General features: G+C 43.0%; 1 protein-coding gene across 1 annotated transcript in view; it reads left to right on the top strand.

Moving 5' to 3' along the window:
• The window catches only part of CDR2 (cerebellar degeneration related protein 2), a 29,379-nt gene extending 17,581 nt beyond the window's left edge, over positions 1-11,798 (top strand). The window contains exons 3-5 of the mRNA XM_075564604.1: positions 6,999-7,147; positions 7,393-7,557; positions 9,732-11,798. Of these exons, the coding sequence (XP_075420719.1) occupies positions 6,999-7,147; positions 7,393-7,557; positions 9,732-10,596 (1,179 nt within the window). The 3' untranslated portion in view covers positions 10,597-11,798. The remainder of the gene's footprint in view (positions 1-6,998; positions 7,148-7,392; positions 7,558-9,731) is intronic.
• Positions 11,799-14,512: the final 2,714 nt, after the last annotated feature.

Here is a 14,512-nt window from a genome sequence, read left to right as displayed (position 1 = left end):
TTTTTTTTTTTAAGGAGCATAATGCTCACAGCAGATATTTTTTACTAGTTAAACTCTTATTTGTATTAAGTTCGTCGTAAAGATTCATCAAAGCCAGGCCAGAGAGAAGGAAAAGGGAAAGTTTATGATGCGCTCTCAGGAGGGATTCACAGATCCAGCAGGGAGTCAGAGAATCAGAGCCCTCTGGAGAGAGAGGGGAGGAGGGAAAGGGAGAGAAAGAGATGGAGCACTGAACTCCCATTGGGGGACCCACTGGGGGGACCTGAGGAGAAGTCTTGCCTATCTGTGATGGAGAGTTTTAAGCTGGTCAATGGGGAGGGTAAAGCAATCAAGGGAGTGGCTAGAAACCGCAGGTGGGCAAATGAAGAGGAAGGGGGGAGAGGATTCTCAGCTTGGGGGCTCTAGATGGGTCTCCGGCCATACAAATTCTGAGGCAGGGTAGTGGCAGATGGCTTCCGGACCCCTGGAATGAGTGGTCCAATGGGGCAGGCAGGCTATACCTTATGTCCTCCACCAGTGCCTGACCCATCAAGTTGAATTTAAAAAGACTTCAAGAGATATTTATGGTATACATTTTAAAGATTATCTCAGCAATCATTTTAGGGGTTTATCTAGTCTCCATGACTTAAAAAATCTGGAGTCTGTGAGGAATTGAAATTCTACATTTTCCTCTTCTTGATAGGGATTCCTCTGTAGAATCTTTGACCAAAATGATCGCCATAATGGTAGCTGGACACCATTCAGTTCTTTGATCTCATGGCAAAAGAGGCAGTTGTTCATGGAGGTGGTTACCCTTCATTTCATCTTCTCCTAGTCCTGACTTGCCTCCAAATAGAGAAACCGATTGGTGTGTCTTGGATGGCTGCTTACAAGCTTTTAGGATCCAGCCCCTCTCAGCAAACTAGGCAGAACAGAAAGCACTAAACATGTTACTAGGCCAATCAACCTGCCATGTCCCCTGAAACCATGACTCTAAACCAATAAATCAAATCTCATGAGGCTTTGTTTGTACATAAGCAGCCTCAGCCACTGCTCTTTGTTCTTGTTGAAACAACTTTTGTCAGTTCAAGTTTTTAAGAGAGTACTTAAAAACTTATTGACAGCAGTAATAATTGTGTTGTGCCAACTCTGCCCTTAACCAGTGCAATTTTTCCACCAGTATCACCTACCTCCACCCCCGTTGGTAACCACTAATAAACTCTGATAACTGTGCCTTTGGCTGATCTTGGCTTTTTGTATAAGTGAGTTCATGTAATATTTATCCTTTTGTGACTGACTTCCTTCCCTCAGCTTAGTGCCTTCATGCTCCGTCCGTGTTGCAGCGTGTATTGGGACTTCGCATCTCCTACGACTGTGATGTAGTATACTGTGTATGTGTAACACATTGGGGGGGTGGCGTATTTAGGTTGCTTCCACTTTTTGGCTGTTGTGACCAGTGCTCTGGGAACTTTGGTGTCCAGGTCTCGTTGTCTCTCCGTGCAGGCCACGTGGGAGTTCCTGTGACGGTCTTTATGAGGAACCGCCCCACTGTGTTCTACCACAGCTGTGCTCTTTTGCATTTCCACCAGCAAAAGACAGGGTTCCAATTTCCTCACATCCTCACCAGCGTTTCTTATTTTCTGTTGGATATTTCTCATCTTGGCCGTATCATGATTTCAATTTGAATTTTTCCAGTGGCTAATAATGTTAAGCATCTTTTCATACTTGGGCTTTGATAAAATGTTTATTCAGATCTTTTGCTGATTGTATGATTGGTTATTTGACTTTCTGTTGTGACCTTCTTGGAATTATGTTATTATATGTATTTGTTTCTCGCTGGGAATGGTTTCTTAAGAAACTGTTACCGATGTTTTTTCTTCTCCGGTCTTTGTTATTTCTTTCTTACAGGTGTAGACCTACTTTGCTCTCCCTTCTAGCTCCTCCTTGAGGTAGGGCGTTAGAAGCCTTGAGCCCTCTTTTTGTGTGGCATTACTTGTTATAAGTTTCCCTCTCTGTAAATACTGCGTTTGCTGCATTTCATCAACTGCGGTATGTGGTGCTTTCGCTTTTGCTTGATTCTAGGAAATTTTGTGATTTCTCTTGATCCTTCTCTTGACCCATCGGTAGTTTAATAGTGTGTTGTTTTGTTTTCATGTTTGTGTATTTTTCAGGTTTTTGTTTCAAAGCCCAGCTACCCAGTGGTGATTAGGGGGACAGTATCCACTAAAGTACCTACCTGCCTCTTGGCTCCACTGTAGGGAACTTTGTTTTTTTCTGTACCTTTTAGCCTTTTCTTTTATTTTTTTCAATAGTTTCATTGACACATAATTTACATATCATAATTCAACAGTTCAATCATTTAGTCTTATCAAAGAGAATTGCATAATCATCACTACTTTAATTTTAGAGCATCCCTCCCCATGGTTAAATCGCTTTTAAAATGAGTTATGCAACCACAGTCCATTCTAGTGCCCCCTCCTGCTCCCATCTTTATTAGGTACTCCCCCAGTCCCCTTCCCCTCCCTACTATCCACCCCCACCTCTGAATTCCCTACATCTCCTTGTATCAGTTCTTATCATTGTGCATCCACTCCTCCTGTGCTTCACAGCTGGGAGGCCCAACAGAAAAATAACAAAATCGCACCAAGGTGGTAAGGTTAAAACATAACAGTATACAGACAAAAATACAAATAATGCATAAGAAGGAAAAGACCCCAACGACATTCAAAAAGCCAGGGAGAAATTTCTGTCATGGAAGCAGTCAGAGAAAGTTGTACTTAGAACAGATGCAGGTCGAGTCTATAGGGTGGTCAACAGCATAATCAGGTTCCAATGGTCTCTGCCTGATAGGCTGTTCGAGACTCTTGCCTGTGATTGGAGCGGATCCGCCAGTGGCTCAGTCTGACTAGATCTTCTGCAGATGGGTTTGAGCTCCCACCATCCCTCCCTCCTAGCCCTTCGCCAATTGGGTGTTCATAATTTTTGCTTTTCTCCTCACTATATTCAAGATTTGTATGTCATCTCCGGATCACACAAGCTGGTGTGCTTCTTCTGCCTGGGTTTACTTGGCTCCTCGCTTAAATGGCTGCTTGTTTAAATACAAGCCTGTAAGATCCCAGACACTATTCTTATTGATAGCTGGGTACCATCTGCTTTTTCACCACACTTTGCTTTAGCATGCCTATCTTCAGTGATCATTTCATGAACGTGAGTATTGAGCCAGGACCATGATGTAAGAACTGATTATTAAATTGGATCTATGTCCCCCCTTTTTTATTTACTGTAACTTGGGAATCAATACATATGTCATATCATTCCATAGTTCAATCATATCAAACATAAATTGTATAATTTCTTCCATCATCATACTTGTTTTCCAAAGTATACTTTTCCTTCATGGACTTCTTGGCATCGTCTCTCTTACCACTCCCACCCCTCTAGACCCAGCTTCCCCCAAACCCCTGTGATCTTTCCCTTCCCAGCAGGCTCAACGTTATAGGGAACTTTCGGTAGGAGTGTGTATCATCCAGTCCCTGGCAGTTACCAGGTGAACAAGGGGTTGTCTGTCATGCGCTGAGTGGGACCGCAGCGAGGTCAACCTTGTTGCTATCAGAGTTCCTGTAATATGTTGGCTGTGGGTGTTGCCTCTGCTCAAGATGTCTGCTTTCTGAGGGGTCTCCAACAAAAGTTCATAGAAAATGCATATTATTTTTTTCCTTTATTTTTTTATATTATTTTAAAAGTTGCATACATGTCAAAAAAATTCACCAAAGTAAACTTGTGCTAGCTTTAGCATGTCTGAACATAGGAATATATTTCATAGCTGCAGAACTTTTACAGGTTCCTAGAAACCACATAAACGCTCTTCCACTGGCCTGGCAAGTGTGAGAGATCGCTTACTCAAACTTGCTGTCACTGCCCACGAGGCCGTGCCAGCTCATAGCAGGTCCATAGCACCGAGTACAACCTCACCTTCGAGTTTTCATGACTAAAAAACTTGACAGGAGCAAACAGTCTCATCTTTTTCTCTCAGGGCAGCTGGGAGCTTCAAACCTCTGACCTTGTGGTTAGCAGCTCAATGCAGTAATCCATTGTGGCACGTACCAGGGCCTCTTACATATCATTGCTATCTATGGGACCACGTATTCCTGGGACTAATTTATAACAGTTTCTCAAAATAGGCTGCAGTGCAGTGAGTTACTGATCTGACCCTCCTAGCCCTACTTTTTGTGACTCCCTCCAATGGCTAGGTGACTGTCTGTGCAGAGGCCCTTGGCTCTAGTTCTCCGGCTTGTCCACTGGATCCCCATCAAACGCCTGGAGACAACCCGCTTCGCCCCCCAAGCCTCCTGCTCTCTTAATCTGTGGGCCAGGAAGCCCACTGCTCTGACGGATACCAGTCTCTGGGTTCTGATTTCTCTGCTGCCACGACTTCTCACCATCTCCCACTGTATCTGGTGCCACAGCTCTTTCTCCTGGATCATGGAGGTTCTAAATGCAGGGCTTCTATATCTCAAAAAACATAAAAAAACAACCTTACTGCCATTGAGTCGATGCGATGCCAACACAGCAACCCACAGAACGAGGTCGAAAGCCTCATTTTTTGCCACCGAGCGACTTTTGGTTTTGAACTGCTGATCTGGCAGTTGGTAACCCATCTTGTAACCGCTGCACCAAGCTCAGTCTGAAGTCCCTAAAGTCTCAAGGGCGTACTTTGCGCCTCTGGAGTGGCTCACTTTAAGCCTGGTCAGAGGGTAAAACTGACTAATGCTGCCCACATTAGGAGTCCACATAACCTATTGGTAAGGCCCCACCCCACAAGAGTGCCAAGCACCTTATTTACGTGATTAGCTCGCTATCCGGTTCCCTGGGTAGGCTGCAAGCACCACACGTTTGCATAGTCACCTTTTCGTGGGGCTTATAGAAAGTATGGCTACAAGGACCAGATCAAGTGATTCACTGCCTTTTAAAGTTGTTATAAAGAATACTTGAGACCTAAGCTATCTATGAACAGTTGACATACTACATTGAAATGAATGTTCGCTTGGTGTACAAGAACCAACAAAACTTCTGCAGCTATTACAGATCTTTCTGGGCTTGCCGTTTTTTACCTACATTATTTCTGAACGATTAAACACATTTCCCTCAGTGGCGGTGGAATTAGAGGCACACTGCTACAGTTCAGCACTTCCTCGGTGAGCGTCAGTGAGTGATTCTAAGGGAGCCCAGGGAAACTGGTGAGCTTCAGCGAAGGGAGAGGGGCGGGCCCTGGCGGTGCTGCAGGGAACTGTTGGGCTGCCAACCGGAGAGGGAGAGAGGAAGGAAGTCTAAGCTCCCATGAAGGTACACAGCCTGGAGCCCTCTGTGCAGTCTCTGTGAATTGGACTTTACTGGATGCCATGGGTTGGGCCTTTTTTTAGCTTGGGTTTGCTTCTTGATGTTAAGTTGTTCCAGTCTACAAACCCAACAAGCTCTGTAAACCAAAATTGTTTTCCCCTCAAGTTGGCAGCCTGTTCATTTGATAGCAAACCGTGATCTGAACTGATGTGAGGCAGTATATAATCTCTATCCACACATTTTGATGCAAAAACCCCTAATGCTTGATTACAGGGGGCTGCCCTCACGGGCTATTATAAAATGTCAAGTGCATACACCAGGTTGACCTTTTTAAAACAGTTTTATTGGCACTTCATCCTCATATCATGCAATTAAATAGTTAAACCATATCAAGAAGAGTTGTACAATCTTTACCACAATCAATTTTAGTCGTGTATTTTTTTTCAATCTTGGCAAAAATGTAAACAAACATTCACTAATTAAACAAGATGCACTTGTATAATTCAGTGCCATCAATTATAGTCTCATGTTGTGTAACCATTACTGTTGCCCCTCTCCTAATTGTTGCACCGCCACTCAAATGCACTCAGTGCCCTGAGCGCAAACCCTTCCTCCTTCACTCACGGTCACCATGGGGCAGAGGTTGACTTTCTATAATTCAACGGACTTCGAGAACACTCTGGTCCCAAGCGTTTCCAGCGAGGAAGCGGAAGTTCAGAGAGTTTGTGTTTCTTTGTTCAGCACAGTTAGTGGTGTAACTACAGTTGAAGGGGGAAAAAACTCCATAATACTCCACTCTACCACACAAAGACCATTGGCTATCATTTAGCCCATTGAGAGAAATCTATTAGCCTTGCAAACACTTGTATGATTTATTAAAAGGCTCAAAAAGAGTGTTTATACTGTATTAAAAATGTTTCCATTGTATTACATTTGATCATTGGTGATGCCTCAAACCTACTTTATATGTTCTTTCTGGTTATGCCTATTTGGAATATACATTGTATTTCAGTACCTTACAGTGGTGAGTCGGATAAAGAGAACCAAGGTGATTTCACATGAAGGTATAACGAGTGTGTTTGCACACCTCCTTTGAATATAGTATGGTATGTGAATTATGCCAGTAAAACTTTTTAATTCCCCTGTATTGTCGCCATTTAGAAAGGGGTTTTAGCAGTACCAAATTAATCTGGTAGATTTCTTATGAATAAGGAGGATTAGGGTGATAAATTTCTCACAGAATTAAAAATAACAAGGATCTTTGAAATGGCATAAGTTACAAATCTCCTTATTAAATTCACTGCCCTTTCCCACATTTTTGTACTGAATACATTACTAAGAAAAAAATCACTTTGTTTTTCAAGTGAAAATCATGTAAAATTCTTCAGTTAAGCTTTTGATTTGTTAAATATATTTTTGCGTAAATCCTGATCACATTACCCTGTTTTTCTTTGGCGAGATTGCCATATCTCACTTTAAATTTTCCCGTTGAGTATCAGTTGATGTACTATGTACTCATCACACATACGGGTATTTTTGAAACATTAGGAAAATAAAGGAAGGCCTGTGCTGACTTCCTAGTAAGTCCAACAGTTTGGGATTTGAAGTTGTTTTCATAAAATAAACATGTGATGTCTTTGCTGCTGAGTGTGTAACCTGGTCACATTCATCTTCTCGTGCAGTATCTGACCAAGCAGGTGGAGCTTCTGCGGCAGATGAACGAACAACATGCAAAAGTTTATGAGCAATTGGATGTCACGGCAAGAGAACTGGAAGAAACCAATCAGAAACTAGTAGCTGACAGCAAGGCCTCACAGCAAAAGATTCTGAGGTAAGTTTTCTAGAATTGATGAAGAAAACCCTACTAGTATGCGCACTAGAATAGAGCATGGTACAGAGGGGCTTAGGTCAATGTGAAGTAGGGTTTAATGTAATTATTCATGGAGATTGAGATTGAATAGAAGTGTTTTCTCACTAAGAAAGGCCAGGGTGAGTGGTTCTCAACTAATCTCCAGTCTCGCTTATGCCCTTATTTAATGTGACTCCCGGCAATTGCCTTTTGTTTGTTTCTCACAGTCTGACGGAAACAATTGAATGTCTTCAAACCAACATTGATCATCTTCAGAGCCAAGTGGAAGAGTTGAAGTCGTCTGGCCGAGGGAGAAGAAACCAGGGACGATGCGGCCAGCAGAAACCGGCCCCCAGCTTCCCGGGCCTCAAAGAGCTGTACGACCTCCGCCAGTAAGAGCCTGCCTTCGCTTCCTTTCACAAACAGCTAGCTGCTCTTGGCCGTTGACATTCTGGATTCCAGGAGAGAAAAAATTCCACTTGGCACTTAAATTGCCAGTGGTGGGAACAAATACATTCTACTTAAAATTATAGAGTTCTTTGATTTTATCAGTTCTGTGAAAACTCATTTTTAAAGAGAGACTAAGGCGCATTTTTTTCAGGCTTTAAATGAACTAAATTGTAGTTTAAAGTCAGGTAAAGTATTTCTTTTTGTAATCATTTTTTTAGGGGCTCATACAACTCTTACCACAATCCATACATACATCAATTGTGTAAAGCACATTTGTACATTCATTACCCTCATCGTTCTAAAAGTATTTCTGATTAAAGATTTAGTCTGTGTTCCAAGAGTCAAAGCGATGGCAGTGAATTTGGGTTTTGGTTTGTTTATGATGTACTTTACAGTGTCAGTGGGGAATTCACATTAGAGTGAAGGAAAAATTAAAATTTGAATAAAACCAAAATCTAGATGAACAGAAGTTTTTTTAACCTACAAAAATGCCTTTCTTTAAAAAGGAAAAGAAAAATGTCTAGAGTGATGAGATTGAGAATTATTTAGTTATTCTTTAATTAGTCCTTGATGGCCCTACTGGATAAACTTTGGACTGCTAGCCCCAACGTTGGTAGTTCAAATCCACCAGCTGCTCCACTGGAAGAAGATGAGGCTGGCACTATAAAGATTTACAAAGCCTCAGAAACCTTGTATAGCAGCAGTTATCAACCTGGGGTCGCGGCCCTTTGAGGATCAAACGAGCCTTTCACAGGGGTCTCCTAAGACCAACAGAAAACACATATTTCCGATGGTCTTAGGAGCCGAGACACCGCTCCTCTATCTCCCGGCGGGTCTGCCCACATGCGGAGACACCCACCTACGAGTACCCAGCGTGAAGACTTATCCATGCTACACCATGCTTCAAGATAAAATTTGATTTATTTGTAATTAGAAATAAATATTTCACAATATATAATTACATATTGTTTTTTTTTATTCATCACTATGCTTTCGTTATGTTCAAATTGTAACAATGGAAATACATCCTGCAACCAGTGGTGAGAGTGGCGATACCGGGAGGGTGGAGAGAAGGTGGGGTAAAAAGGGGGAACCGATCACAAGGATCTACATATAACCCCCTCCCTGGGGGTCGGAAGACAGAGAAGTGGGTAAAGGGAGATGTCTGACAGTGTAAGACACGAGAAATGAATAATAATTTATAAAGTATCAAGGGTTCATAAGGGAGTAGAGGAGTTGAGAGAGAGGGGAAAATGAGGAGCTGATACCAAGGGCTCAAGTAGAAAGCAAATGTTTTGAGAATGATGATGGCAACAAATGTGCTTGACACGTTGGATGTATGGATTGTGATAAGTTTTACAAATCCCTAATAAAATGATTATTTTTAAGAGAAGAAAATACATCCTGCATATCAGATACTTTCATTATGATTCCTAACAGCAGCAAAATGACAGTGATGAAGTAGCAATGAACATAATTTTATGATTGGGGTTCACCACAACCTAAGGAACTGTATGAAAGGTCTCTGCATGAGGTAGGTTGAGAACTGCTGTTGTATAGTGTCACTCTGAGTTGGAACTGATGGCAGTGGCTTGTTAGGGTTTTTGTACCTGGCATGAGTACTGCTTGGTGAACATAGTAGACATGGTTCCTGCCCTGTCGGAGCTTTCAGACCAGTGGAGATGCAGATCAGCCAAAACCCCACAAGGAAATTCCCAAATCGTGGCTGCACATGATTCATCCCTGGAGAATGTGATGAATGAGCCCAGGGCCCAGACCACGGCTCATGAGGTCAGAATTGAAGAGGCTGGGCCCCGACATTCGTGTCTGTAAGACCACCCAGGTGATTTGAAGATGCAGCCAAGGCTGAGAACCCTTGGGCTGTTCTGATGTCCTTGAAAGTAGCTGTTTTACTCTTAGTCTCTGGGAATGGGTCTTCTGGTGGCTTCTTTTTGTTTTTAATTAGTCACAACCTCACACGATTTAATTTTAATCCCTGCCCTCTTGTGAGAACAAGCTAGCACCAGTCACAGCACTTTTCTCTGATTGTATTCTGTGGAAGATATCAACTGTCTTCTCATTCTCGTTTTCATTTTCTTTCAACACCTTCCCCCAGACACTTCGTGTACGATCACGTGTTTGCGGAGAAGATAACTTCCCTGCAGAGTCAGCAGAGGCCTGACGAAGAAGAAAACGAACACTTGAAAAGAACAGTGGCAGTGCTCCAGGCCCAGCTGAGCGTGGAGCGGCAGAAGCGGGTGGCCCTGGACGAGGAATATGGGCTGGTGCTGAAAGAGAACAGTGAGCTGGAACAGCAGCTGGGGGCCATGGATGCCTGCCGATCCCGGGCACTGGAGCTAGAGGCCGAGGTGATGGAGATGCGGCAGATGCTGCAGGCGGAGCACCCTTTTGTGAATGGAGTTGAGAAGCTGGTGCCAGACTCACTGTTTGTCCCATTCAAAGAGCCCAGTCAGAGCCTGCTGGAGGAGATGCTCCTGGCTGTGCCAGAAGCCCCTAGAAAGCCGCTCAAGCGCAGCAGCAGTGAGACCGTGCTAAGCAGCCTGGCTGGGGGTGACATCGTGAAGGGCCATGAGGAGACCTGCATCAGGAGGGCCAAGGCCGTGAAGCAGAGGGGCATCTCCCTTCTGCATGAAGTGGACACTCAGTACAGGGGCCTAAAGGTGAAGTATGAAGAGCTGCTGAAGAAATGCCAGCAGGAGCAGGATTCCCTGTCACACAAGGCTGTGCAGACCTCCAGGGCCCCAGCCAAGGACCTGCCAGGAGGGAAGACCCAGCCTGAGCCTGCCGCTGGGAGCTGGGAGCAAACCTGTGTGACCCCAGAGCCCCTCGGTTCCCCCACTGCTGCAACGCCCCCAGAATACAAAGCGCTTTTTAAGGAGATATTTAGTTGCATCAAAAAAACCAAGCAAGAAATAGATGAACAGAGAACAAAATACCAGTCTCTCTCCTCTCATTCTTAACTGCACCAACAGCTCGCCTTATTAACTTGCCTATTTCCTTTCACCCCCTCTCCCAGAGCACCTCCCAAAGAGGCCCAGCCAGATGTTGCTCGTGATGTTCGCCTCCTGGCTGTGCTGATTTAGCAGACGTATCTAGCGAGGGAAGCTGGTGGTGAGTGGTGCCAGTTGGGCAGTTGAGTTCCCTTTGAGCTCTCCAGGAAATCCCACGACAAACTTACTCTGGCTGGTGCACTAGCGAGGCTTCAGCACTTAGAAGATCCCCCAAACCAGAGGAGACAGGACCCCGGAGAAGTGGAGATCTGTAGTAACTATATTGTTGCTGCCAAGTGATTCCGACTCAGTGACCCTGGAGGGCCGAGTAGAACTCCCCCACAGGGTTTCCAAGGCTGAGTTTTCTATGGCAGAGGAGCACCAGGCCCTCTCTCCCATGCAGCCACTGGGGGGTTGATTCAAACTGCTGACCTTTTGGTTAGCCGTGTACACATAGCCACTGCACCACCAGGGCAACTGCAGAATGGTGGAAAGGGTAGACTTGAAGCAAAGATGAGGCAATTCCTACTGCCTCTTGGCTTAACTTCTCACAATTACATAGACGCCCAGGAGGGGTCTGCCAAACTGCAAGACCGTGCAAACACTGCTGGACCCTGTGGATTCACTAGGGAGAATGTTCAGGAGACACGTCCAACTAAGTGGCATTAATATACCCCTAGGCCTTTGGGTTTTGTTCCATCGACTATCAGTTGACCAGTGACGGAAGGTAATCTGTAATATTTCTAAATTGAACTGAATGCCAAACTCAAACCCTCGAGGGACAAATTCAGATCCTTTCACGCACAGCATTTACTCAATATCTATCTGCAACTTGGGGTAGGTGACTATGTACATCTTTAATTCCTTTTTCAAATTTAAAGAAGACAGATCAAATGATTAGTTCCACTACAGTGTCATGAGCTGGCTAAGCTGCCAGCCACAGCTGCTCTTGCTCAATTCCTATCATTCCTGTGAATATTTTTGACATGCTGCAGAAATTCCTATCTGCTACTTTCTTAAACAGTATTGTATGTTCTGACTGTAGAAACGTATTCATCCTCTTACTTTCATACTTTTAATTTAAAACTATTTAAGAGAACGGAGGTTCAGATTATTGTGTATATTTTTCTAAAAACCAAATAAAGCTGCCTATGAAAATGAATTAACAAATGGTCCTATTTCTTATTTCTAAGCTTGTACCATTTCAAAAGAGCCACATGCCCTCTATTGTGCTCTGCACCAGGCCTCTTTGGGGAGATTTGATCTGTTATTTTTTTTACTTTTAAATAGAACCTGGGATTGTGTAATTTGGCAAATTGCTATAGTCACATATATAAATATACATAATATGCTAAAACTCAATCTTCTTAAACCATGTCTATAAACACTGCCTCATGTTGATTAAATTTCTATCATGTTGATTGAATTACTATATAAAACTGAAAAAGCAATTTTTAATTTATATACTCTTCAAAAATCTGATATTCAGCTTTGAATGAATTTAACAAGTTGACTTTTTTTTAACAAGTTGACTTTTAAGGCCTTTATCATTCAAGCTAATGAAAGACATTTTAAAGTATTCTAGCATAGATTGTAAAATTTGTTTTTGAATCATTTCAGTGGAAAAAAGTATAACATTTTATAAAATTTCAAAAAGTATCTGGCCCATCTCCCCAATTTCAGAAAAGAAACTCCTATCTTGGCAATTAAACATTTCAGTATTATGTACACCATAAACTGGGAAAAAATATATAGGGACCTGCTTTCACAGCCCACCCGTCTCCCTAGTGTCTTCGAGGGGGTGGTATTAATCACTTTGGGAACATGTTCAAAAGTTTGTAAAGTCAGTCTTGCAGCCTCCCAGTTCTTTTATATTCTTTGGGGGCTGGGGGGTTTAAAGCCATGTATATATTAGCACACAAATATATCACCCCATATATGAAGCAGCTTCAAAAAGTTCCTGGACAATAGAGCTATAGAATAGGAGCGAACGTTGAGTATGAGGATATTCTAAAATTGGTGGTGATTGCACAAATCCCTAATATGATTGAAGGATTAAACTATGATATGTGGAGTGTATGCCATTTAAACTTAAAAAATAAACGTACCATTAAAAAAAGTTTATGGCAAATAGAATTTAAAAGATACTGCGATTTTTCCACAGAATTTTCAAAGCCTCATATTTTTACCAATAAGTACATTAAGTGACAATGATACGAGAGGTACCCCACAAAAACAGAAAAAGTGCTTTTTCCCACTAGGTGAGCATGGAGTTCATGGAGTGACACACCCTGAGTTAGGGTACTCAGTGGCATCGCCTGGAAAGGTTCTCTGGCCACTGGTTTTTTTCATGAAGGTTTTGTTCTAATGTTTTCTGTGATGGCCAATGTAAGAGAACAGTGTGGCTGTGAAATTTAGTTTCCTTCCAGGAAAAATGCTGCAAAAACTATTGTGACATTGAACATACTTTCCAAGGAGAGTGCTATGGGAAAACTCAAGTGTACAAGTGGTGTACTCTTCAAAAAAGGGGAAATGTTGATGGATGACGAACCTCAGTCAGGACGTCTGTCAACTTCCAGAACAGATGAAAAGTGTTGACAAAACTTGTGCATTTGTGCTCAAAGACCTACACAGACCATTTAAGAGATGGAGTTAACGGGACTGTCTGGAGCTCGACTCAGCAAGTTTTAACAGGATGTTGGGCATGAGAAGGGGCACTGCAAAATGTGTGCCCGTCTGTCTGACCAGGAAAAAGAGCAGCAAGTAGTAATACGCTGTGCTTTGAAAGAACAGCTCCAAAGCCACCCAGACTTTTTCCCAAGGTCATTACTGGTGAAGAGACATGGTGCTGTTCTTATCACTCAGAGAGCAAACATCAATCAAGCCAGTGGAAGACATTATCACCTCACCCCCAAAAATGCTTTTCAGACGAAATCAAAGATCAAGACTATGCGAATTTGGTTGGTTGGTTGGTTGACATGAGGGGACCAGGCCAGACTGTTAATCCAGCTTTCTATTTAGAGGTTCTGAAAAGATTGTGTAACTGTGTGACAAATAAAGGTATGATTTGTGGCAGACAGGACTTTTTGCCACCACAATGCACCTGTTCACAGCCATCTCAGTGCTCCACTTTTTGGCAAAAAAACCAGCATGCCTCTCTTGCCCCGTGTGACTTACTCATTGACCTCACTCCTTGCAACTTATTTTTGTGTCTGCAAATGAAGAGGCACATGAAAGGGCAGTGATTTGACAATGTAGAAGAGGTGAAGAAAACGAGAGAAGTGCTGTCAGCCATCCAGATGTTTGAAATTTTGTAAAAATTACGTATGTTTGAAAAAATCTACATTGAAAGTCTATGAGAGCTATTCCAATCTATAGGTAATTTAATATACCCACAACTCAGTGATAGCTCATTATGCAAAAATGGACGATTATATCCAGATTAAGAACAATGAAGGAATTGCCTCCCCCACCCTCCTTGAAGGAAGGAGCAGCGGAAAACGTCATGCACAGCTTCAAAACATTGTGAGATACTGAAGGTGCAATGAATGGAAGCACAACACTGACAGTGCTGAAGGCTGGACCCCCTTAGGCCTGAGTGCACTGGAATTGTGACTGAGGAGGAGCTGATTTCTCAAAGGGGAATCCATGGTGATGGGAGTCAGGTAAAGCCTGTGGGAAGGTAGCCTACTTGAGCACTTGGTATCAGCTCTTCTTTTCCCTCCTCCCTCATGAACCCTTGATAATTTATAAATTATTTTTAATTTTCATATTTTACACCGTCTGCCGCCTCCCTTCACCCACGTTTCTGTTGTTCCTCCCCCTGAGGGGGTGGGGGGGATGGTTGTACATCGATCCTTAAGATCAGCTCCCCCTTACACCATCA

This window comes from Tenrec ecaudatus, chromosome 12 (genome assembly GCF_050624435.1).
Source record: "Tenrec ecaudatus isolate mTenEca1 chromosome 12, mTenEca1.hap1, whole genome shotgun sequence".
NCBI classification, from domain to species: Eukaryota; Metazoa; Chordata; class Mammalia; order Afrosoricida; family Tenrecidae; genus Tenrec; species Tenrec ecaudatus.
The sequence above is the reverse complement of the archived record's forward strand: the minus strand, read 5'-3'. Positions and strand labels throughout refer to the sequence as shown.